The 27,500-nt window shown below is 40.1% G+C and overlaps 1 protein-coding gene across 1 annotated transcript in view; it reads left to right on the forward strand.

Moving 5' to 3' along the window:
- The window catches only part of itfg1 (integrin alpha FG-GAP repeat containing 1), a 290,804-nt gene that overhangs the window by 96,540 nt on the left and 166,764 nt on the right, over positions 1–27,500 (forward strand). Inside the window, exons 8-9 of the mRNA XM_062020935.1 lie at positions 8,213–8,294; positions 26,058–26,152. Of these exons, the coding sequence (XP_061876919.1) occupies positions 8,213–8,294; positions 26,058–26,152 (177 nt within the window). The remainder of the gene's footprint in view (positions 1–8,212; positions 8,295–26,057; positions 26,153–27,500) is intronic.

The raw sequence follows: 27,500 nt of genomic DNA on the forward strand, positions 1-27,500 counted from the left end.
TTTTTTTTTTATTGTAAAAAAATAAAAATAAATTTTAATTTAATTCTTCATTTTAGCTTCTGTTTTTTTCGACGAAAAATATTCGTGAAATATTTCTTCAAACTTATTATGATTCAAATTCAGAAAAAATTATTCTGGCAAATCTAGAAAATCTGTAGAATCAAATTTAAATCTTATTTCAAAGTCTTTTGAATTTCTTTTAAAAAAAATTCTTCCGGAAAATCTAGAAGAAATAATGATTTGTCTTTGTTAGAAATATAGCTCGGTCCAATTTGTTATATATTCTAAAAAAAAATTGTAGATTGGATTTTAACCTATTTAAAACAGGTCGTCAAAATTCTAAAATTAATCTTAATCAGGAAAAATTGCTAAATTATTTTTTTTAATTTTTTCAAAAAGATTCGAAATTAGCTAGTTTTTCTCTTCTTTTTTTTCGGTTGAATTTTGAATTTTAAATTTTAAAGAGTCGAAATTGAAGATAAACTATATTTCAAAATGTAATTGTCATTTTTTTTCGTGTTTTCTCCTCTTTTAAACTGTTCAATGAAGTGTAAATATCATTAATTATTAATAATAACATAGAGTTAAAGGTCAATTGAGCAAATTGGCTATTTCTGGCAATTTATTGAAGTGTGTATCAAACTTCAAATTCAAAAAAAAATATTCTGGCAAATCTAGAAAATCTGTAGAATCAAATTAAAATGTTATTTCAAAGTCTTTTGAATTTCTTTTAAAATTTTTGTTCCGGAAAATCTAGAAGAAATAATGATTTGTCTTTGTTAGAAATATAGCTTGGTCCAATTTGTTATATATTCAAAAAAAAAATTGTAGATTGGATTTTAACCTATTTAAAACATGTCGTCAAAATTCTAAAATTAATCTTAATCAGGAAAAATTGCTAAATAATTTTTTTTAATTTTTTCAAAAAGATTCGAAATTAGCTAGTTTTTCTCTTCTTTTTTTCCGGTTGAATTTTGAATTTTAAAGAGTCGAAATTGAAGATAAACTATGTTTCAAAATTTAATTGTCATTTTTTTTTCGTGTTTTCTCCTCTTTTAAACCGTTCAATGAAGTGTAAATATCATTAATTATTAATAATAACATAGAGTTAAAGGTCAATTGAGCAAATTGGCTATTTCTGGCAATTTATTGAAGTGTGTATCAAACTTAAAATTCAAAAAAAAATATTCTGGCAAATCTAGAAAATCTGTAGAATCAAATTAAAATGTTATTTCAAAGTCTTTTGAATTTCTTTTAAAATTTTTGTTCCGGAAAATCTAGAAGAAATAATGATTTGTCTTTGTTAGAAATATAGCTTGGTCCAATTTGTTATATATTCAAAAAAAAAATTGTAGATTGGATTTTAACCTATTTAAAACATGTCGTCAAAATTCTAAAATTAATCTTAATCAGGAAAAATTGCTAAATAATTTTTTTTAATTTTTTCAAAAAGATTCGAAATTAGCTAGTTTTTCTCTTCTTTTTTTCCGGTTGAATTTTGAATTTTAAAGAGTCGAAATTGAAGATAAACTATGTTTCAAAATTTAATTGTCATTTTTTTTTCGTGTTTTCTCCTCTTTTAAACCGTTCAATGAAGTGTAAATATCATTAATTATTAATAATAACATAGAGTTAAAGGTCAATTGAGCAAATTGGCTTTTTCTGGCAATTTATTGAAGTGTGTATCAAACTTCAAATTCAAAAAAAATTATTCTGGCAAATCTAGAAAATCTGTAGAATCAAATTTAAATTTTATTTCAAAGTCTTTTGAATTTCTTTTAAAAAATTTGTTCCGGAAAATCTAGAAGAAATAATGATTTGTCTTTGTTAGAAATATAGCTTGGTCCAATTTGTTATATATTCTAACAAAGTGCAGATTGGATTTAGACCTATTTAAAACATGTCATCAAAATTCTAAAATTAATCTTAATCAGGAAAAATTGCTAAATAATTTTTTTTAATTTTTTCAAAAAGATTCGAAATTAGCTAGTTTTTCTCTTCTTTTTTTCCGGTTGAATTTTGAATTTTAAAGAGTCGAAATTGAAGATAAACTATGTTTCCAAATTTAATTGTCATTTTTTTTCGTGTTTTCTCCTCTTTTAAAACGTTCAATGAAGTGTAAATATCATTAATTATTAATAATAACATAGAGTTAAAGGTCAATTGAGCAAATTGGCTATTTCTGGCAATTTATTGAGTAAGTCGGACAACATAGGAAGTAGTTATCTTGAGGAAAACAATACTATTTTTGAGCATCACAAATTTGATATAAAACAAACAACTTCACAATACTAGCAAGTATAGCTAAAAACTACAACATTGGAGTTATTGAGTCTGTTTAGCGGATTGGAGAGCTAGCTTGCGCTGCTGGTGGGTCCATGACCATGGCTTCTGTTTTGTTTGATCGGCCGTTTTACTGCCATGTTACAGACACTGTTTGGAAACAATTAAGGTATGTAAATAAATATTTATGTGTAAATAACTCATTTCACGACGTATATTTATGCGGCTAATATATGGAAAAAAAAAGCTAGTAGGTCCATGACGATAACTTCTGTTTTGTTTGATCGGCCGTTTTACTGCCGTGTTACAGACACTGTTTGAAAACCACTAAGGTATGTACACAAACATTTACAAAAGTTAGTCTGTTTAGCAGATTGGAGAGCTAGCTGGCACAGCTAGTGGGTCCATGAGGATGACTTCTGTTTTGTTTCATCGGTCGTTTTACTGCCGTGTTACAGACACTGTTTGGAAACTATAAAGGTATGTAAATAAATATGTATGTGTAAATAACTCATTTCACGACGTATGTGTATGTGGCTAATATATGGAAAAAAGCTAGTGGGTCCATGACCATGACTTCTGTTTTGTTTGATCGGCCGTTTTACTGCCGTGTTACAGACACTGTTTGGAAACTATTAAGGTATGTAAATAAATATTTATGTGTAAATAACTCATTTCACAACGTATGTATATGCGGCTTATAGTCCGGTGCGGCTAATATATGGAAAAAAGCTAGTGGGTCCATGACGATGACTTCTGTTTTGTTTGATCGGCCGTTTTACTGCCGTGTTACAGACACTGTTTGAAAACAATAAAGGTATGTAAATCAATATTTACAAAAGTTAGTCTGTTTAGCGGATTGGAGAGCTAGCTGGCACAGCTAGTGGGTCCATGACCATGACTTCTGTTTTGTTTGATCGGCCGTTTTACTGCCGTGTTACAGACACTGTTTGGAAACAATTAAGGTATGTAGATAAATATTTATGTGTAAATACCTCATTTCACAACATTTATATCTGCAACTTATAGTCAGGCGCGGCTTATATATCGTAAGAAAATAGTGTGTCCATGACGATGACTTCTGTTTTGTTTGATCAGCCGTTTTCCTGCCGTGTGGAAACAATGAAGGTATGCAAATAAACATTGTAACTGCGACTTATATGTGTTTTTTTGTTTTGTTTTTTAAGTAGACATATATTTCCCCACTTTTCTAACGTGCATATGAAGGTATGCGACGTCACGTCGAGCTAAACTGGAACCCTTCAGCCCTCGGCGTAGGTCTGACTTGAGGGAATGACGGTCCTGAGAGTCCGACGTGCTCCGCGGTAAATACAACCAAGTACCTGCTAAACCGTTGAAAGAGGAGCAGTAAGAAAAGTGTCCGCGGTTTTGTTGTTGTTGTTGTGCGCTGACCTGAAGGCGCTAACCTGCAGATGGAGTCACCTCTCCTCATGTGTGAAGTGTGACGCTCCAGTGGGCCGCAGGACCGCGTGGCCTCTGCTGCAGGACTCCTTAATATTCCGCCTGTGCACACGCTAGACACTGACTCTTTTTTTTTTTTTTTTTTTTCTTTTTTTTTTTCTTTTTTCCTGCGGATGGGGGCCTATTTGAAATTCAGCAGGTTGAGGCAGGAGGCGAGCAGCAGCAGCAGTCTATCTTATCACAGCCAGAGCCAATAGGAAGAGGGTCTGGCAGCAAAAAGTGCCGAGATGAAGCAGCATGAGAGGAGGGGGAGGGGAGGGGGGGGGGGGGGGCTAGCAAATAAACAAAGCCAGCCTTTAAAGAAATTTCAAACAAGTTAAAGCTTCCCTTTTTTTCCTTTTAATCTCAGCCAAGGACTTGAGTGTCGCCCGGGGGGGATGTCTTCCAGAAAAGACTTTCCTGGAAAGTTTGGCCCCGCAGGCTGATAGACGGAGGATGGAGGATATTAACATGAGCTTGGAACAATCTGCAAACACCTTCAAAATGCAAGATTGACATTTCAATCTCAAAACTTCTACCTCGTACAGTCTTTTACACATATAAGCCGCACCCGACGATAAGTCGCAAATGTATACGTTGTAAAATGGGTTATTTACACAGAAATATTTATTTACGTTAATTGTTGCCACACTGTGTCTGTAACAAGGCAGTAAAACGGCTGATTACACAAAACAGAAGTCGTCCTCATGGACCCACTAGCTTTTTTCCATATATTATATAATAAGCCGCATATACATACGTTGTAAAATGGGTTATTTACACAGAAATATTTATTTACATTAATTGTTTCCACACTGTGTCTGTAACAAGGCAGTAAAACGGCCGATCAGACAAAACAGAAGTCGTCCTCATGGACCCACTAGCTTTTTTCCATATATTATATAATAAGCCGCATATACATACGTTGTAAAATGGGTTATTTACACAGAAATATTTATTTACATTAATTGTTTCCACACTGTGTCCGTAGCAAGGCAGTAAAACGGCCAATCAAACAAAACAGAAGTCGTCGTCATGGACGCACTAGCTGCGCAAGCTAGCTCTCCAATCCGCTAAACAGACTCAATAACTCCATAACTTTTGCCAATGTTTGTTTACATACCTTCATTTTTTCCAAACTATGTCTGTAAAACGGCAGTAAAACGGCCGATCAAACAAACAGAAGTCGTCGTCATGGACCCACTAGCTGCGCAAGCTAGCTCTCCAATCCGCTAAACAGACTCAATGACTCCATAACTTTTGTAAATGTTTGTTTACATACCTTCATTGTTTCCAAACTGTGTCTGTAACACGGCAGTAAAACGGCTGATCAAACAAAACAGAAGTTATGGTCATGGACCCACTAGCTGTGCAAGCTAGCTCTCCAATCCGCTAAACAGACTCAGTAACTCCATAACTTTTGAAAAAGTTTATTTACATACCTTAGTTGTTTCCAAAGGGTGTCTGTAACACGGCAGTAAAACGGCTGATCAAACAAAACAGAAGTCGTCGTCATGGTCCCACTAGCTGCGCAAGCTAGCTCTCCAATCCGCTAAACCGACTCAATAACTCCATAACTTTTGCAAATGTTTGTTTACATACCTTCATTTTTTCTAAACTATGTCTAGAAAACGGCAGTAAAACGGCCGATCAAACAAAACAGAAGTCGTCGTCATGGGCCCACTAGCTGCGCAAGCTAGCTCTCCAATCCGCTAAACAGACTCAGTAACTCCATAACTTTTGAAAAAGTTTATTTACATACCTTAGTTGTTTCCAAAGGGTGTCTGTAACACGGCAGTAAAACGGCTGATCAAACAAAACAGAAGTCGTCGTCATGGACCCACTAGCTGTGCAAGCTAGCTCTCCAATCCGTTAAACAGACTCAATAACTCCATAACTTTTGCAAATGTTTGTTTACATACCTTCATTTTTTCCAAACTATGTCTAGAAAACGGCAGTAAAACGGCCGATCAAACAAAACAGAAGTCGTCGTCATGGACTCACTAGCTGCGCAAGCTAGCTCTCCAATCAGCTAAACAGACTCAGTAACTCCATAACTTTTGAAAAAGTTTATTTACATACCTTAGTTGTTTCCAAAGGGTGTCTGTAAAACGGCAGTAAAACGGCTGATCAAACAAAACAGAAGTCGTCGCCATGGACTCACTAGCTGTGCAAGCTAGCTCTCCAATCCGCTAAACAGACTCAATAACTCCATAACTTTTGTAAATGTTTGTTTACATACCTTCATTGTTTCCAAACTGCGTCTAGAAAACGGCAGTAAAACGGCTGATCAAACAAAATAGAAGCCATCCTCATGGACCCATACTTTGTGAAATTAGTTTTGTAAATGTTCATTTACATACATGAAGAAGGGGATTCATAGGCCCCATTCCTCTCTGTTTGCCTGACAAAGGGTGTCTGTAACACGGCAGTAAAACGGCTGATCAAACAAAACAGAAGTTATGGTCATGGACCCACTTGCTGCGCAAGCTAGCTCTCTAATCCGCTAAACAGACTCAGTAACTCCATAACTTTTGAAAAAGTTTATTTACATACTTTAGTTGTTTCCAAAGGGTGTCTGTAAAACGCAGTAAAACGGCCGATCAAACAAAACAGAAGTCGTTGCCATGGATCCACTAGCTGCGCAAGCTAGCTCTCCAATCAGCTAAACAGACTCAATAACTCCATAACTTTTGCAAATGTTTGTTTACATACCTTCATTGTTTCCAAACTGTGTCTGGAACATGGCAGTAAAACAGCTGATCAAACAAAACAGAAGCCATCCTCATGGACCCATACTTTGTGAAATTAGTTAGTTTTGTAAATGTTCATTTACACACAGGAGGAAGGGAATTCATAGGCCCCATATATTGCTGCCTTTGCACCTGTTAATGTTTACTTTTGTATGCACATTAAATCAACAAAAAAAATCCTGACTTTGGAGCAATGTTCACGGATTGTAGTATTTGTCTCTCTATTAGATGCAATGTTTTTTCCGTATTATGACCATGATTTATGTCCTAACTTGTTCACACCTCCTCATATGGAAGGTACTTTTCCTTCTTGATGTTAACAATAAATACAAGAACACACACACACACACACACACACACACACACACACACACACACACACACGCACACACACACACTGAGAGTTTCAATCATGACATTTAGCAACTGTCAATCACACTAAGATCTCATCTTCAGTCAGCAGACAACCTTTTGTGTTGTTATTGTTGTTTTAAAACTGTCCAAGGCAGTCCTGCCGAGTCGAGGCCATAAAAATACAAAATAATAAAAAAAACAACGCGATCCTTAATTTAGATTTTTTTTTTTTAAAGATCCTGAAAGCAAGTAATTAAAATGTAAATCCGGGGTCAAACTGTGGCCCTCGTAGAAGCTTGTGTGAGGTTGTTGCAATGTTAGTGTGGATTTAATCACCAAAATATTTGTTATAATAATATATTTAATGTATCATTATTATTATGTTATAAGAGTGTATTACACTTTCCCCCCACTTGTGGCAGTAGTGACAATACCACACACACAGAAGAAGTATGGAACTAAAGTCACAGAGAAGTTTCTTAAGCGCAAAAATTATGTTCATTTGCACTTAAATTTTATTTAGTTAAGCAACATATTTAATAATATTATTATTATTAATTTAGTTAGAATTGTGTGTACTAATTGTATTTTTTGCAGTATATTAAATTATTATTTATTTGTGTAATCAGCCTGACCTAAGCCTTTATACTGTTACACTGTAAGGAGGTTAGATATGATTATTTAATATGACTGAGTTGAATCATTCAGTCTTAATATTGAAGTGGGCCCCGGGGCCCTCTGCACTGGAAAAGTTGGGCCTGGATGTCAAAAAGTTCAAATTAATTAAGTCACATTTTATTTTGCTTTTAATTTTTTTTTTTTTTTTTTTTTTTTGAAGTTACATTTTAACTCATGTTGTCAAAAAAAACCCAAAAAAAACAAAGTTAATTCACAGAAAATAGTTCATATTTTTTTGTAATCAGCCTGACCTAAGCCTACCGTTGATTTAAAAAAAAAAAAAAAATCTTTGTGGTTGATATTATTTGACAAGTTAGTAAAGTGTAAGTAGGTTAGATATCATTATTTGTTGTGGTTCAAATCAAGAGTGAGATGACTAAATGAGTGTTGGTATTTGAGTGGGCCCCGGGCCCCTCTGCACTGGAAAAGTTGGGCCCCGAGGTGAAAAAGTTCAAATTAATTAAGTCAGATTTTATTTCCCTTTTTTTTTTTTTTTTTTTAAGTTACAATTCAACTTATGTTGTCAAAAAAAACAAAAATGAGTGACTAAAAAATGACTAAATGAGTGTTGGTATTTGAGTGGGCTCCGGGCCCCTCTGCACTGGAAAAGTTGGGCCCCGAGGTGAAAGAGGATAAGAAGTCTGCTCCAATGAATGACTTTGTTCCTTGTCCTTTGTCACCAGAATGGCAACTTCACCCGAGCAGAAGTTCTCCCTGCAGACCCTCCCGTCCCCAACGTGGGCCAGTCCTCCTTTGCGGATTTCGGTGAGTGATTTCCCAAGACTGTTGCAGACCTGAGACGGATCTTCATCGAGCTGAAGGTTCTTAGAAAGTGCGACTGGAGCGAGACCGGATTAAAGTCCAATCCGGTCTCGCTCCTCCGCTAAGTCCTCTAAGCTGCCTCTCGCATGTTGAAGTTGTGCAGTCGTAACTTTCTAGGCCAGACGGGATCAACTCCCATTTCTAGGCCAGACGGGATCATCTCCCATTTCTAGGCCAGACGGGATCATCTCCCATTTCTAGGCCAGACGGGATCATCTCCCATTTCTAGGCCAGACAGGATCATCTCCCATTTCTAGGCCAGACGGGATCATCTCCCATTTCTAGGCCACACAGGATCATCTCCCATTTCTAGGCCAGACAGGATCATCTCCCATTTCTAGGCCAGACGGGATCATCTCCCATTTTTAGGCCAGACGGGATCATCTCCCATTTCTAGGCCAGACAGGATCATCTCCCATTTCTAGGCCACACAGGATAATCTCCCATTTCTAGGCCAGACAGGATCATCTCCCATTTCTAGGCCAGACAGGATCATCTCCCATTTCTAGGCCAGGCGGGATCATCTCCCATTTCTAGGCCAGGCGGGATCATCTCCCATTTCTAGGCCACACAGGATCATCTCCCATTTCTAGGCCAGGCAAGGATCATCTCCCATATCTAGGCCAGACAGGATCATCTCCCATTTCTAGGCCAGACAGGATCATCTCCCATATCTAGGCCAGACAGGATCATCTCCCATTTCTAGGCCAGACAGGATCATCTCCCATATCTAGGCCAGACAGGATCATCTCCCATTTCTAGGCCAGACAGGATCATCTCCCATATCTAGGCCAGACGGGATCATCTCCCATTTCTAGGCCAGACAGGATCATCTCCCATATCTAGGCCAGACGGGATCATCTCCCATTTCTAGGCCAGACGGGATCATCTCCCATTTCTAGGCCAGACGGGATCATCTCCCATTTCTAGATCCTACTTTAGCTTGTGCCATCCTACTTTAGCCGGTGCCATCCTACTTTAGCCGGTGCCATCCTACTTTAGCCGGTGCCATCCTACGTTAGCCAGTGCCATCCTACTTTAGCCGGTGCCATCCTACTTTAGCCGGTGCCATCTTACGTTAGCCAATGCCATCCTACTTTAGCCGGTGCCATCCTATGTTAGCCGGTCCCATCCTACTTTAGCCAGTGCCATCCTACGTTAGCCTGTGCCATCCTATGTTAGCCGGTCCCATCCTTCTTTAGCCTGTGCCATCCTACTTTAGCCGGTCCCATCCTACTTTAGCCTGTGCCATCCTATGTTAGCCGGTCCCATCCTACTTTAGCCTGTGCCATCCTACTTTAGCCAGTGCCATCTTACTTTAGCAGGCCCCATCCTACGTTAGCCGATGCCGTCCTACACTAGCCAGTGCCGTCCTACGTTAGCTGGTCCCATCCTACGTTATCCAGTGCCATCCAGCGTTATCTGGTGCCGTCCTACTTTAGCCGGTGCCATCCTATGTTAGCCGGTGCCATCCTACTTTAGCCGGTGCCATCCTACGTTAGCCGGTGCCATCCTACTTTAGCCGGTGCCATCTTACGTTAGCCAATGCCATCCTACTTTAGCCTGTGCCATCCTATGTTAGCCGGTCCCATCCTACTTTAGCCGGTGCCATCCTACTTTAGCCAGTGCCATCTTACTTTAGCTGGCCCCATCCTACGTTAGCCGATGCCGTCCTACACTAGCCAGTGCCGTCCTACGTTAGCTGGTCCCATCCTACGTTATCCGGTGCCATCCAGCGTTATCTGGTGCCGTCCTACTTTAGCCTGTGCCATCCTACTTTAGCCGGTGCCGTCCTACTTTAGCCCGTGCCATCCTACACAAGCCAGTGCCGTCCTCCTATGTTAGCCGGTGCCGTCCTACGTCAGTTTGTGCCATCTTTTGTTAGCCGGTGCCGTCCTACTGAGTTAGCCGGTGGCGTTCTACATTAGCCGGTGGCGTTCTACGTTAGCCGGTGCCGTCTTACAATAGCAGTGGCGGGGGAAAGGGGGCGGAGTTACAAAAACTCACGTTACAGCCAGCAAGTTGATGGATTACTGTCGTATTGTGTGATCAGACCTTTCTTTTGATGTTCCTAATTCACATTTTGAACGGCACACACACACACACACACACACACACACACACACACACACACACACACACACACACACACACACACACACACACACACACACACACACTAAATGATACACTGATTGTTATTGGCAGGATGAACGTGTTAATCCCTCTGCTGCTCAGGGTGCCCATCAAATATTTACTAAACAAAGTTCAGCTACTTAAATGGGCAATAATGTATGAGTCAGAGGGGGGGTGACCTACACACCACAGGGTGTGTGTGTGTGTGTGTGTGTGTGTGTGTGTGTGTGTGTGTGTGTGTGTGTGTGTGTGTGTGTGTGTGTGTGTGTGTTTAATTCAGCCTCTCTAAGGGCCACAACCCTATTAGTTGGAATCCCAAGCTGGCGTCAACAAAGAAGTCTTTTGGCCACTTTCATCTAATTCCATCACGTCTTCTCGCCCCACGGCTCACGGGTGTCACTTCCACACTCTGCCCTCCCTCGTTAGGCGAGGATGGAGGGTCACGCTCCTCCTTATAATCTGACACATTTAGAGAAAGAGAGAGCGAGAGCTGCCTTCCAGGATGAGATATTCTCTTATCTGCCATTCTGCCTGACCTCGCTGCTCCTCGTCCCCCTTCTGGGCTCCAGGTCGGCTCTCTATTCCTTCTGTGGGCCTGCTCTCGTGGCGGAGGAGGCAGGGAGTGTGTGTGCTCCTAGAAGGAGGCAGGCAAGGAAGGAAGAGGGAAGCTGTATGGTGGGGACCATGACTCAAAGCAGCCGGGCTCATTGATGATAAGAATAGGCCTGAAGGAAGGAAGGAAGGAAGCAAGGAAGCAAGCAAGCTGTATGGCGGGGACCATGACTCAAAGCAGCCGGGCTCATTGATGATAAGAATAGGCCTGAAGGAAGGAAGGAAGGAAGCAAGGAAGCAAGCAAGCTGTATGGCGGGGACCATGACTCAAAGCAGCCAGGCTCATTGATGATAAGAATAGGCCTGAAGGAAGGAAGGAAGGAAGGAAGCAAGGAAGCTGTATGGCGGGGACCATGACTCAAAGCAGCCAGGCTCATTGATGATAATAATAGGCCTGAAGGAAGGAAGGAAGGAAGGAAGCAAGGAAGCTGTATGGCGGGGACCATGACTCAAAGCAGCCGGGCTCATTGATGATAATAATAGGCCTGAAGGAAAGAAGGAAAGAAGGAAGCAAGCAAACTGTATGGCGGGGACTATGACTCAAAGCAGCCGGGCTCATTGATGATAAGAATAGGCCTGAAGGAAGGAAGGAAGGAAGCAAGGAAGCAAGCAAGCTGTATGGCGGGGACCATGACTCAAAGCAGCCAGGCTCATTGATGATAAGAATAGGCCTGAAGGAAGGAAGGAAGGAAGGAAGCAAGGAAGCTGTATGGCGGGGACCATGACTCAAAGCAGCCAGGCTCATTGATGATAATAATAGGCCTGAAGGAAGGAAGGAAGGAAGGAAGCAAGGAAGCTGTATGGCGGGGACCATGACTCAAAGCAGCCGGGCTCATTGATGATAATAATAGGCCTGAAGGAAAGAAGGAAAGAAGGAAGCAAGCAAACTGTATGGCGGGGACTATGACTCAAAGCAGCCGGGCTCATTGATGATAAGAATAGGCCTGAAGGAAGGAAGGAAGGAAGCAAGGAAGCAAGCAAGCTGTATGGCGGGGACCATGACTCAAAGCAGCCGGGCTCATTGATGATAAGAATAGGCCTGAAGGAAAGAAGGAAGGAAGGAAGGAAGGAAGCAAGGAAGCTGTATGGTGGGGACCATGACTCAAAGCAGCTGGGCTCATTGATGATAATAATAGGCCTGAAGGAAGGAAGGAAGGAAGCAAGCTGTATGGCGGGGACCATGACTCAAAGCAGCCGGGCTCATTGATGATAATAATAGGCCTGAAGGAAGGTGGAAAGAAAGGAAGGAAGGAAGGAAGCAAGGAAGCTGTATGGCGGGGACCATGACTCAAAGCAGCCGGGCTCATTGATGATAAGAATAGGCCTGAAGGAAAGAAGGAAGGAAGGAAGGAAGGAAGGAAGCAAGGAAGCTGTATGGCGGGGACCATGACTCAAAGCAGCTGGGCTCATTGATGATAATAATAGGCCTGAAGGAAAGAAGGAAGGAAGGAAGCAAGCAAGCTGTATGGCGGGGACCATGACTCAAAGCAGCCGGGCTCATTGATGATAATAATAGGCCTGGAGGAAGGTGGAAAGAAAGGAAGGAAGGAAGGAAGCAAGGAAGCTGTATGGCGGGGACCATGACTCAAAGCAGCCGGGCTCATTGATGATAAGAATAGGCCTGAAGGAAAGAAGGAAAGAACCAAGCAAGCAAGCTGTATGGTGGGGACCATGACTCAAAGCAGCCGGGCTCATTGATGATAATAATAGGCCTGAAGGAAAGAAGGAAGGAAGGAAGCAAGCAAGCAGGCTGTATGGCGGGGACCATGACTCAAAGCAGGCGGGCTCATTGATGATAAGAATAGGCCTGAAGGAAAGAAGGAAGGAAGGAAGCAAGGAAGCAAGCAAGCTGTATGGTGGGGACCATGACTCAAAGCAGCCGGGCTCATTGATGATAAGAATAGGCCTGAAGGAAAGAAGGAAGGAAGGAAGTAAGGAAGCAAGCAAGCTGTATGGCGGGGACCATGACTCAAAGCAGCCGGGCTCATTGATGATAAGAATAGGCCTGAAGGAAGGAAGGAAGCAAGGAAGCTGTATGGCGGAGACCATGACTCAAAGCAGCCGGGCTCATTGATGATAAGAATAGGCCTGAAGGAAGGAAGGAAGCAAGGAAGCTGTATGGCGGGGACCATGACTCAAAGCAGCCGGGCTCATTGATGATAAGAATAGGCCTGAAGGAAGGAAGCAAGGAAGCAAGGAAGCTGTATGGCGGGGACCATGACTCAAAGCCGCCAGGCTCATTGATGATAGGAATAGGCCTGAAGGAAGGAAGGAAGCAAGGAAGCAAGCAAGCTGTATGGCGGGGACCATGACTCAAAGCAGCCGGGCTCATTGATGATAAGAATAGGCCTGAAGGAAGGAAGGAAGCAAGGAAGCTGTATGGCGGGGACCATGACTCAAAGCAGCCAGGCTCATTGATGATAAGAATAGGCCTGAAGGAAGGAAGGAAGGAAGGAAGGAAGGAAGCAAGGAAGCAAGCAAGCTGTATGGCGGGGACCATGACTCAAAGCAGTCAGAAGGAAGATGATAAGAATGAGCCTGAAAGAAGGAAGCTGTATGGTGGGGACCATGACTCAAAGCAGCCGGGCTCATTGATGATAAGAATAGGCCTGAAGGAAGGAAGGAAGCATGGAAGCAAGCAAGCTGTATGGCGGGGACCATGACTCAAAGCAGTCAGAAGGAAGATAAGAATGAGCCTGAAGGAAGGAGGCTGTATGGCGGCGACGATGACTCAAAGTTGTTTTAATGACATTCAGACTTTACCTCAATCAATAACGGAGCAGCATCTCCTCATCCGTGGCTCACTAGTGCAACAACAACAGCGCCCGAAATGTGTCCCGTGAAAAACCGTCCGACCGGAACTCTCTAACAACTAAAGTTCCTCGGGTGAATAATGTAAACTCACTACACCGGTATGTTTTAGCGCTCTCGTGGCGAGTTTACTGACGGATATAAGTAAGAACTTTACACTACTTTATATTACAAATGGCAACAGCGGAAGATGAATGCCACATACGGTGTCGGCACGGACTATAAAGGCGGATGCGCGCAAATTATCAGGACTTATGCAGATCCCAAATACAGACCAGCAGGTAGCAGAAGGTAAGAAAAGTGTTTTTTGCACAATATTGCGGATAGGTGCCATTTTGCTGTCCTTATTGTCAGGTTCAAACACTGATGACATCTATTAAACAAGACAAGAGGCAAAGAATTAAACGGAGACAGAATTCAATTAGGATATTGAGGAGAGTCGTCTGTACACTGTACCCTTGTGCAGTATCTCAGCACGCTCTGCCAAAAAGATTGCACTCCTCCTTCTTTATTTGACTTTCTCCCCCCACCTGACCACAGCTGCTTCCAGAGGGAAGTGGGTCGTAAACAGCCTTGCCTTTGGTTGCCGAACAGTTCAAAAGGAGAGGTCGCAAAATAGTTCAAAAAGAGTTCCATAAAATAGTTCAAAAAGAGTTTGTAAAATACTTCAAAAAGAGTTCGCCTGGAAATTGGGCAGATCCTGTCATCTCTCCGCTTTGAAGTCCCAGTGGAGTTTTACGAGCCTTCTTCTTGGTTGGTTTCAAAGACAGCCTTTTGTCTTTTTGCCTGGAACTCATTTCAACACAAAGTTTTTAGTGATCTAACACTTACCGTGCGACCAAGCAAAGACCACTAAAGTGTTTTCTTTCAGCCAGTAGCAGCGAGCTACCTTCACTCTTCTAGTTACGTTATTAATTGTACTCTAGATCATCCCTGAAGGGAAATTACAAGGTAATGACCGTGATATGAAATATTGATCGGCATTGTGCTTCGCTGTATCACATTTTCTCAACGCGCTGACATAGAACATTCATTAAAAATGAAGTGATAGCCAGTCTATTGATGTATTTTGTTGGAAGCAGATCAGAATCATATCCATATTTAAGTGTTACTTCTTTCTAAACTCCTATAGTCATATAAAGAATAGCTAGTATTCTTCCTTCTTTTGAGTCTCATAGTAAGGTGTTGGCCTTCTAGATTGGAATGTGTCAGAGTAGAGATAACTCGGAGTAGTCTAAACAAAGGGAGTGGGGGCGAGGGACAGAGGGAAGATCACGGGACTTCCGGGGGTTTGAGGGGAGACCGAGCTAGACCGGGCTGGGGAACGCTGGTGTGCTAGATTGGTCTCACGGTTGTCCTCTAAGCTTGGAGAATAAACCACAAAATACCAATTACTGCCTGTTGATTGAATATAAACATCATCTTATGTGCCATAAAAAGAATCTGGGAGAGACTAGCAATTTGAATTCCCCATTGGAGGAATGCTGGTCAACGCAACAATTTCCATACATGTGTTACTTGTCCAGTCCTTATGCAAATGACTCCTGTGTTTGTGCCATTCGATGTGCGGTCTCACGTGTCAGAGTTGGCGTTCCTTCTTTGTCGTTCAAGAAGTGAAGTGCGAGCAGACAGGTGCGCTCACTGCAATCTGCACACTAATTAGCACTTGAGGTGGACGTTTTAACACTGGGAGGGAAGAGAAGTGTGCTGTGGGATTACAGGATCCATGGCAGCACGTACGTGTAGTCAGGTCTGGTTCACCAGCAGAAATCATTAAAAAACGAAACTCGGTTGACAGTAAAAAGTCGTCGTCGCAATTGTTGGATATGACTTTAAAGCAGGGGTCACCAACCTTTGTGAAAGCAAGAGCTACTTCTTGGGTAGTGATTAATGCGAAGGGCTACCAGTTTGATACACACTGAAATAAATTGCCAGAAATAGCCAATTTGCTCAATTTACCTTTAACTCTAGGTTATTATTAATAATTAATGATATTTACACTTAATTGAACGGTTTAAAAGAGGAGAAAACACGAAGAAAATGACAATTACATTTTGAAACATAGTTTATCTTCAATTTCGACTCTTTAACATTCAAAATTCAACCGAAAAAAAGAAGAGAAAAACTAGCTAATTCGAATCTTTTTGAAAAAATAAAAAAAATAATGTAGTTATTTTTCCTGATTAAGATTAATTTTAGAATTTGGATGACATGTTTTAAATAGGTTAAAATCCAATCTACACTTTGTTAGAATACCGTATTTCCTTGAATAGCCGCAGGGGCGCTAATTAATTTAAAACCTCCTGTTACTCCGGCGTTTACCAGAAGCCTGCAGGATGGCCAAGCATGCGCTAATTATTTTAAAACCTCTTCTCACTCCGGCGTTTACCAAAAGGAATGCGGTAAATTTAGGCGTGCGCTTTGAGTGTGATGTAAGCATACCGGTACCATCATGAAAAGCACATTTAATAAAAAAAAATGACGTGCAAATACAATATTCCCTGTGCCAATTCAAGGAAATACGGTATATAACAAACCGGACCAAGCTATATTTCTAACAAAGACAAATCCTTATTTCTTCTAGATTTTCCAGAACAAAAATTTTAAAGAAATTCAAAGGACTTTGAAATAAGATTTAAATTTGATTCTACAGATTTTCTCGATTTGCCATAATAATTTTTTTCAATTTGAATCATAACAAGTTTGAAGAAATATTTCACAAATATTCTTCGTCGAAAAAACAGAAGCTAAAATGAAGAATTAAATCAAAATGGATTTATTATTCTTTACAATAATTTTTTTTTTTTTTTACTTGAACATTGATTTAAATTGTCAGGAAAGAAGAGGAAGGAATTTAAAAGGTAAAAAGGTATATGTGTTTAAAAATCCTAAAATCATTTTTAAGGTTGTATTTTTTCTCTAAAATTGTCTTCCTGAAAGTTATAGGAAGCAAAGAAATATGTATTAATAAATGTATTTAAGCAAGTGAAGTCTTTAAAATATTTTCTTGGATTTTCAAATTCTATTTGAGTTTTGTCTCTCTTAGAATTAAAAATGTCGGGCAAAGCGAGACCAGCTTGCTAGTAAATAAATACAATTTAAGAAATAGAGGCAGCTCACTGGTAAGTGCTGCTATTTGAGCTAATTTTAGAACAGGCCAGCAGGCGACTCATCTGGTCCTTACGGGCTACCTGGTGCCCGCGAGCACCGCGTTGGTGACCCCTGCTTTAAAGCATAACCAAGCATCAATATAGCTCTTGTCTCAAAGTAGGTGTACTGTCACCACCTGTCACATCACACCCTGACTTATTTGGACTTTTTTGCTGTTTTCCTGTGTGTAGTGTTGCGCTCCTATTTTGTTGGCTTTTTCTCTTTATTTGGTATTTTCCTGTAGCAGTTTCATGTCTTCCTTTCAGCGATATTTCCCGCATCTACTTTTGTTTTAGCAATCAATAATATTTCAGTTGTTTTTATCCTTCTGTCAGGTTCAAACACTGATGACATCTATTAAACAAGACAAGAGGCAAAGAATTAAACAGGGACAGAATTCAATTTGGACTCAATATATTGAGGAGAGTCGCCGTCGACCTGTAGCCTCTTAGTGTCTGAGCACGCTCTGCCAAAAAATTGCACTCCTCCTCCTTTATTCGACTTTCTCCCCCCACCTGACCACAGCTGCTTCCAGAGGGAGGTGGGTCGTAAACAGCGTTGCCTTTGGTTACCGAACAGTTCAAAAGGAGAGGTCGCAAAATAGTTCAAAAAGAGTTTGTAAAATACTTCAAAAAGAGTTGGTCTGGAAATTGGGCAGATCCTTGTTTCTCTCCGCTTTGAAGTCCTTGTGGAGTTTTACGAGCCCTACTCTTGGTATAAATGTTACTACATTACATATATACTTGCATCATGTATATAAAACCCTAATGGAGGTGTTTGGATGTGCTTTTATAGGCAGAATCGAACGCCTCCATTGTAAGCAGACTTTTGATCGCATTTATTTAATATTTAGAATGTGCAGTTCCCCTGACAGCCCAAACATACTGGAGTCAAACGTACACAGACCAGAGTCTGGAGAGGTCCGTGCATTCCCAAAGCGGACGTCTACCAGCTCCGTGCGTGCAAAGCTCAGCTTTCCGCACACTTTTGTCACCCAAAACTCTGCCTGGCTTGGGACTTTTTGCGTCGACCTACATTACGTGTGATACCGATCTGCATTTTGCCACCAACGCTCATCTTTAAAATTTAAATCAGGCCACTCAGTGAATTAAAAGTTTTCCACGACACACCCCTGAGACAAATTTCCACACAGTCGATAACTACCCGTAACATCTTACTTTCCAAAAACGCTCTGTTTCCTTGTCTCTTTTAGGATTTAATACGATAGACTTGAGGCAGCACGGTGGAAGAGGGGTTAGTGCATCTGCCTCACAATACGAAGGTCCTGAGTAGTCTTGGGTTCAATCCCGGGCTCGGGATCTTTCTGTGTGGAGTTTGCATGTTCTCCCCGTGACTGCGTGGGTTTCCTCCGGGTACTCCGGCTTCCTCCCACCTCCAAAGACATGCACCTGGGGATAGGTTGATTGGCAACACTAAATTGGCCCTAGTGTGTGAATGTGAGTGTGAATGTTGTCTGTCTATCTGTGTTGGCCCTGCGATGAGGTGGCCACTTGTCCAGGGTGTACCCCGCCTTCCGCCCGATTGTAGCTGAGATAGGCTCCAGCGCCCCCCGCGACCCCAAAAGGGAATAAGCGGTAGAAAATGGATGGATGGACGATAGACTTGATGCACCCCCACAATGGGGAAAGGGTGTGGTTGCAGTGCAGATACAAAGTGTGCAAAAGAAATAGGTCAAAAGACATGAAAACGAGAGTGAAACATCAAAGAACACGGAGGACATAAAATACACTAAAAAAGCGCAGAGCTGCCACTTCAGAGGTGCTATTTCTACATGCAGCTACAAATGTAAAACACAACAAAAGAACAAAGAATGAGCAACAAATATAATAAATGATATTTTACACATGATTGCACCATGCGTAGACAAGAAAACAAAACAAAAACACCACACCCACATGGCTTCTCCGCTGCTCCACGCCATGGACAGTGACAGGGGACAGATCCAACAAAGCAACCAAGAGAGTCGACTCTATCCTAGGCTGCCCACTAGCCTCTGGCCAAAGACTGGATGAGCGAGAATCCGTCAATGGAGACCAAAGTGTCATTCAGCCAGAACTCCTTAGAGCTCGTCCATCCCGACGCTCAATGCGAGCTCCGCTTTCTCCGCATCTCCTCTAGTCCCTCACCACAGACAGCCTACGGTCTCCGGTGCTAACACGGCCATGGCCCAAAGGCTTCCCCCTGAGGCAGATCTAAAAGTCCACAAAAAAAGCACCAAAAAGTGCCACATTCTTGTTGCCAAGTCCCGAAGTCCCAGCTCTCCAGAAACACCAAAATCAGAATCTTCAATACAAATGTAAAATATGTCCTTCTTTATGGCTGTGAAACCTGGAAAACCACAACTGCGCACACGACAAGGAGACGAAGCAGAAGAACGAGGAAGTTACAGACATGGCGACGCCGTCGACGAGCAAGATGAAGAAATATGCTTGCAAGTTCCAAAACGGATGGAAACAAGAATTTCAGTTCATCCAGGACAGTTGGAAGGGGAAGGTGTATGTTGCCTGTACATTTTGTAGAACAGACTTCTCCATTGAACACGGTGGCCGAAATGATATACTCATCATGAACGGAGAAGTTAAACAGGACAATACTGCCATCTAATGGATAGCCACCGGAACACTGAAATTCAAGAATTTCTTTTATTTATGTGTAAATAAAATAAATATGATATATAGGTGAATTCTAGCTGTAAATAACCACGCCCCCAACCACCACCACCCCCCTACCCCCCACCTCCCGATATTGGAGGTCTCAAGGTTGGCAAGTATGGACTAATTTGGCCCGCAGACTCTACTTTAGGTACCCCTACTCTATTCTCTTCTAAAATCGCAGATTTTTCGGGAAATGTTATTAATTGATCAGTCGGCGATCGCTTTTTCCGAGCCGTCTGCCTTCCAAGCCATACCTGCCGCTTCCTGCCCTCCATCTCCGTCTCACCGCCAGCAGGAGGGCCAGGTGAAAAGGCGCTCGGCGGGAGGGAAGACGCCAACAAAGAGCAGTGGAGATGGACACAGGCTCTTGAGGCAGGGGACGGACGGGATGAGAGGGGCGGAGGGAGGAAAGAGTAGCTGGTAGAAGAGCGCCGGGAGATGGCGATGGCGGCCACAGTGGGAGTGAAAGGGAGACGGATGAAAGATAGATGAAAGAAGGGATTCATGGAGGAAAGGGCGGGTGGGACACTGCCAGTGTGTGTGTGTGTGTGTGTGTGTGTGTGTGTGTGTGTGTGTGTGTGTGTGTGTGTGTGTGTGTGTGTGTGTGTGTGTGTGTGTGTGTGTGTGTGTGTGTGTTCTTGTATTTCTACCCTTCCTGAGACACAAAGAAGGAAAAGTATCTTCCATATGAGGAGGTGTGAACAAGTGATGACATAAATCAATAACATTGCATCTAGTAGACAATGTCTCATTTGCACCCCCTGCTGGTGACTACTATCAAAATGAGGGATTTTTCAAATTGACCTTGTGTCGCTTTTAAAAGTGCTCCCCCTCTGGTCAACATATGAAATAACAAGTGTGTGTAAGACATTGAAATGCACTCCCTTTGGCTATAATTAATTTTAAAAAAAATATATATATATGTATATAGAGACATACTGTAATAACTTAAAGTAAATAATGAAGATTAAAAACCAATTACAAAACAACAACAAAAATTAAATTAACTAAAAGGAGTCTTTTTCTCACAATGTGTCGACTTCTTTCTTATAAAATTGGGAACGATTTCTCACATTCTTTCTGTTTCTGTAATATTGCAATATTTTCTGGTAAAATTAAGACTTTGCTATGTAAAATTGTGACTTTTTAATGCAAAATGGTGACATTTGTCATATAAAATTCTGACTTGTATCACAATATTGCCCAATCTTTTTGTTGTTCTGGTAAAATAGTGAAACATTTTTTGAGTGAAATGATGACTTCTGTCATCATTTTGCCAAGTAAAAATTCTGATTATTATTCAAACATTGCCCAAATTTTGAAGTTTTCTTATAAAAATTGGGACTTTTGTCGAGTAAAATTACGACTCTTTTTATAAAATGGCCAAAATGTGAAGCTTTTCTTGTAAAGTTGCGACTGTTACTGAGTAAAATTCCAACTTTTATCACAATATTGCACAAATGTTCAGTTTTTCTTGCAACATTTTGACTTGCGTTGAGTAAAATTACAACTTTTATTATAAAACTGCCAACATTCTAAGTTTTTCTTGTGAAATTCCAACTCATTTTTCAAGTGTTTTTATATGTGCATAGTATGTATATATTATTAATGTTGTAAATACACTTCTTTATATATCTAGAAAGGCTGGTCCTAAAGAGGGAGGCTTTTTTTAGAGGTCTCAAGACGGTAACAAATACGAGAATGTGTGTGTGTGTGTGTGTGTGTGTGTGTGTGTGTGTGTGTGTGTGTGTGTGTGTGTGTGTGTGTGTGTGTGTGTGTGTGTGTGTGTGTGTGTGTGTGTGTGTGTGTGTGTGTGTGTGTGTGTGTGTGTGTGTGTGTGTTGCAGTAAACAGGGGAGATGAGATGGCAAGTGTGAGACTAAATTAGCTCTCATTGTTCATCTCCCCGGTCTTGACAAATAGCTCGGCATCAAAACACTTTGGTCTCCACATGGCTGGAAGAAATGCTGCTGGGGTCCTCATGTCTTAAGAGTCGCTTGGTTTTCCTACAAAACGTCGGCAAAGCCCCAACGGCAGCGCAACGTTTCCACGCTCATCCCACTCATGACTAGAGATGTCCGATAATGGCTTTTTTGCCGATATTCCGATATTGTCCAACTCTTAATTACCGATTCCGATATATACAGTCGTGGAATAATAATTTTGTTGTGATGCCCCCTGCTGGATGCATTAAAGCAGGGGTCACCAACGCGGTGCCCGCGGGCACCAGGTAGCCCGTAAGGACCAGATGAGTAGCCCGCTGGCCTGTTCTAAAAATAGCTCAAATAGCAGCACTTACCAGTGAGCTGCCTCTATTTTTAAAATTGTATTTATTTACTAGCAAGCTGGTCTCGCTTTGCCCGACATTTTTAATTCTAAGAAAGACAAAACTCAAATAGAATTTCAAAATCCAAAAAAATATTTTAAAGACTTGGTCTTTACTTGTTGAAATAAATGTATTATTTATTTTTTACTTTGCTTCTTATAACTTTCAGAAAGACAATTTTAGAGAAAAAATACAACCTTAAAAATGATTTTAGGATTTTTAAACACATATACCTTTTTACCTTTTAAATTCCTTCCTCTTCTTTCCTGACAATTCAAATCAATGTTCAAGTAATTTTTTTATTTTTTTTATTGTAAAGAATAATAAATACATTTTAATTGAATTCTTCATTTTAGCTTCTGTTTTTTCGACGAAGAATATTTGTGAAATGTTTCTTTAAAATTGTTATGATTCAAATTCAAAAAAAATATTCTGGCAAATCGAGAAAATCGGTAGAATCAAATTTAAATCTTATTTCAAAGTCTTTTGAATTTCTTTTAAAATTTTTGTTCCGGAAAATCTAGAAGAAATAATGATTTGTCTTTGTTAGAAATATAGCTCGGTCCAATTTGTTATATATTCTAAAAAAGTGCAGATTGGATTTTAACCTATTTAAAACATGTCATCAAAATTCTAAAATTAATCTTAATCAGGAAAAATGGCTAAATTATTTTTTTAATTTTTTCAAAAAGATTTGAAATTAGCTAGTTTTTCTCTTTTTTTTTTTTGGTTGAATTTTGAATTTTAAAGAGTCGACATTGAAGATAAACTATGTTTCAAAATTTAATTGTAATTTTTTTCGTGTTTTCTCCTCTTTTAAACCGTTCAATTAAGTGTAAATATCATTAATTATTAATAATAACATAGAGTTAAAGGTAAATTGAGCAAATTGGCTATTTCTGGCAATTTATTGAAGTGTGTATCAAACTGGTAGCCCTTCGCATTAATCACTACCCAAGAAGTAGCTCTTGCTTTCAAAAAGGTTGGTGACCCCTGCATTAAACAATGTAACTTTACCATGAATTGATTAACGTGGACTTAAACAAGTTGAAAAACGTATTGGGGTGTTACCATTTAGTGGTCAATTGTACGGAATATGTACTGTACTGTGCAATCCGTATTTTTCGGACTATAAGTCGCAGTTTTTTTTCATAGTTTGGCCAGGGGAGCGACATATATCGTATTTTTCGGAGTATAAGTCGCTCCTGAGTATAAGTCACACCCCCGGCCAGACTATGAAAAAAACTGCGACTTATAGTCCGAAAAATACGGTACTCTGGAGCGACTTATGTGTGAAATGATTAACACATTAGCGTAAAATATCAAATAATATTATTTAGCTCATTCACGTAAGAGACTAGACCAGGGGTCGGCAACCCAGAATGTTGAAAAAGCCATATTGGAGCAAAAATACAAAAACAAATTTGTCTGGAGCCGCAAAAAAATGAAAAGCCATATTACATACATATAGTGTGTCATGAGATATAAATTGAATCAAGAGGACTTAAAGGAAACTAAATGAACTCAAATATAGCTACAAATGAGGCATAACGATGCAATATGTACATATAGCTCAGTGGTCCCCAACCACCGGGCCGATTGGTACCGGGCCGGGCAAGAAATGTAAAAAAAAAAAAAAAAATTGTTTTTGTTTTTTTTGTTGTTTTTTTTAAAATTAAATCAACATAAAAAACACAATATATTCATATTGTGTATGTGTATGTCAATATAGATCAATACAGTCTGCAGGGATACAGTCCGTAAGCACACATGATTGTATTTCTTTATGAAAAAATAAAAATAAATAAATAAATAAAATTTTTAAAAAAAAAACGGTCCGTGGGACACATTTTCAAGCGTTGACGGGTCCCCAGCTACAAAAAGGTTGGGGACCACTGATATAGCTAGCCTAAATAGCATGATAGCATCGATTAGCATGCAGTGACCAAATATGCCTGATTAGCACTCCACACAAGTCAATAACATCAACAAAACTCACCTTTTGTGCATTCACAAACAAACGTTAAAAGTTTGGTGGACAAAATGAAGCAGAAAAAAAAGTGGCATAAAACACGTCCTAGAAAGTCGGAGAAAGTTATACATGTAAACAAACTACGGTGAGTTCAAGGATCGGGCCGCGCAATGAATTAAAAAAACCTTTTTTTTTTTATTTTATTTTATTTTTAAAAAAATTAAATTAACATAAAAAACACAATATATACATTAAATATCAATATAGATCAATACAGCCTGCAGGGATACAGTCCGTAAGCACACATGATTGTATTTCTTTATGAAAAAACTTTTTTTTTTTTTTTTTTTTTTAATTTCTTGCGCGGCCCGGTACCAATCGGTCCGCGGACCGGTACCGGGCCGCACAAGAAATTAAAAAAAAACCTTTTTATTTTTGTTATTTTTTTAAAAATTAAATTAACATAAAAAACACAATATGTACATTAAATATCAATATAGATCAATACAGCCTGCAGGGATACAGTCCGTAAGCACACATGATTGTATTTCTTTATGATAAAAAAATTCCACGGTCCGTGGGACAAATTTTCAAGCGTTGACCGGTCCCCAGCTACAAAAAGGTTGGGGACCACTGTACTAGAGCACAATATTTTTTTAAAGTTTTTTTTTGTAAGATACACTTACAATTAGTGCACCAACCCAAAAAACCTCCCTCCCCCATTTACACTCATTCACACAAAAGGCTTGTTTCTTTCTGTTATTAATATTCTGCTTCCTACATTATATATCAATATATATCAATACAGTCTGCAAGGGATACAGTCCGTAAGCACACATGATTGTGCGTGCTGCTGCTCCACTAATAGTACTAACCTTTAACACTTAATTTTACACATTTTCATTCATTACTAGTTTCTATGTAACTGTTTTTATATTGTTTTACTTTCTTTTTTATTCAAGAAAATGTTTTTAATTTATTAATCTTATTTTATTGTATTATTTTTTTTTAAAAAGGACCTTATCTTCACCATACCTGGTTGTCCAAATTAGGCATAATAATGTGTTAATTCCACAACTGTATATATCAGTATCGGTATCGGTTGATATCGGTATCGGTAATTAAAGAGTTGGACAATATCGGAATATCGGATATCGTCAAAAAGCCATTATCGGACATCCCTAATAAAAATGTGTTTTTTTTTAACTCGTTGTCAGGTTCCAACACTGATGACATCTATTAAACAAGACAAGAGGCAAAGAATCAAACAGAGACAGAATTCAATTTGGACTCAATATATTGAGGAGAGTCGCCCGGACATGCCAAAAGATTGTATGCCTCCTTGGTAATCAACAGAAGGATGTTGTTCTGGCCCGAGGACTTCAAAGCGGAGAGATGACAGGATCTGCCCAATTTCCAGACCAACTCTTTTTGGAAGTATTTTACAAACTATTTTTAAACCTATTTTATGGAACTATTTTATGAACTCTTTTTGAACCGACCTTTCCTGTGAATTGTTTACGACCTTTTCTGTGAACTTTTTGCGACTTTTGTCCTTCGGAAACAGCGGTGGCCATGTGGTCGGGGAGGCTCCGAAATAAAAGAAGTCGCAAAAAGTTCACAGAAAAAGGTCGTAAATAATTCACAGGAAAGGTCCGTTCAAAAATAGTTCGTAAAATAGTTCAAAAATAGTTCGTAAAATAGTTTAAAAATAGTTTGTAATATACTTCCAAAAAGAGTTGGTCTGGAAATTGGGCAGATCCTGTCATCTCTCCGCTTTGAAGTCCTCGGGCCAGAACAACATCCTTCTGTTGATGACCATACATGGGAGAAAACTGAAACCCCTTCATGTGGCTCTCCCCGTTACACAGTGGAGTTTTACCAGCCTTCTTCTCGGTAGACCTCAAAGACAGCCCCTGGAACTCATTTCAACACAAAGTTTTTTAACTTACAAACATTCTAACAATCGTCTTCTGTTGTTTTTTTCACTGATCTTCACTAAATTGACATTTTGATTTCTGGCAGATGGTGACGGCTACCAGGACCACCTCGTCCCCGCCTGCTTGGACGAGGCCTGCCAACGCAGCGCCATCTACCTGGCCAAGTCTGGCTCCAAAGAGGTACCTCAAGCACACTCACACACATTTATGTAGTTCACACCTTCTAGGCACCTGAGACAAATGCCTCCCTCTTTAGGACCAGCCTGTCTAGATATATAAAGATGTGTATTCACAACATTAATAATGTAAACATACTATGCAAATATAAAAAGGTAAGCTTTTAGTTTAGTTTTTTTCTGAAGTTTTTGTTTGTAATTGTGTGAATGCTCCAAAACACTCACACACGGTTTTCTACACCAAAATGCATCTATTTATTAAACCAGTGGTCCCCAACCTTTTTTTGTAGCTGCGGGAAACAACGCTTGAAAATTGGGGGGGGGGGTTAAAAAAATATATATATATTTTTTTTTTTTACATAATTAAATACAATCATGTGTGCTTACGGACTGTATCCCTGCAGACTGTATTGATCTTTATTGATATATAATGTATATATTGTGTTTTTTATGTTGATTAAATAAAAAATTTAAATAAAAAAGAAAACTTTTTTTTTTATTTTATTTTTTTTATTTCTTGTGCGGCCCGGTAGCAATCGGTCCGGTCCGCGGCCCGGTGGTTGGGGACCACTGTATGTACATGAAACCACTTGTGCGTGATATCATGTGTGATACGAGCAGTCCTGCATCCTGTTTACTTGTGCGTGATATTATGTGCGATACACGCAGTCCGGCAACGTGTTTACTTGTGTGTGATATCATGTGCGATACAAGCAGTCCTGCATCGTGTTTACTTGTGTGTGATATGTGTGATACAAGCAGTCATGCATCGTGTTTACTTGTGCGTGATATCATGTGCGATACAAGCAGCCCTGCATCGTATTTACTTGTGTGCGATATCATGTGTGATACAAGCAGTCCTGCAATGTGTGTACTTGTGTGTGATATCATGTGTGATACACGCAGTCCTGCAACATATTTACTTGTGTGCGATATCATGTGCGATACAAGCAGTCCCGCATCTCGTTCACTTGTGTGTGATATCATGTGCGATACAAGCAGTCCTGCATCGTGTTTACTTGTGTGTGATATCATGTGCGGTACAAGCAGTCCTGCATCGTGTTTACTTGTGTGTGATATCATGTGTGATACAATCAGCCCTGCATCATGTTTACTTGTGCGTCATATCATGTGTGATACAAGCAGTCCTGCATCGTGTTTACTTGTGCGTGACATCATGTGTGATACACGCAGTCCTGCAACGTGTTTACTTGTGTGTGATATCATGTGCGATACGTGCAGTCCTGCAACGTGTTCACTTGTGTGTGATGTCATGTGTGATACGCACAGTCCTGCAGCGTGTTTACTTGTGCGTGATATCATGTACAATACACGCAGTCCGGCAACGTGTT

This window comes from Entelurus aequoreus, linkage group LG02 (assembly GCF_033978785.1).
Source record: "Entelurus aequoreus isolate RoL-2023_Sb linkage group LG02, RoL_Eaeq_v1.1, whole genome shotgun sequence".
Taxonomy (NCBI): Eukaryota; Metazoa; Chordata; class Actinopteri; order Syngnathiformes; family Syngnathidae; genus Entelurus; species Entelurus aequoreus.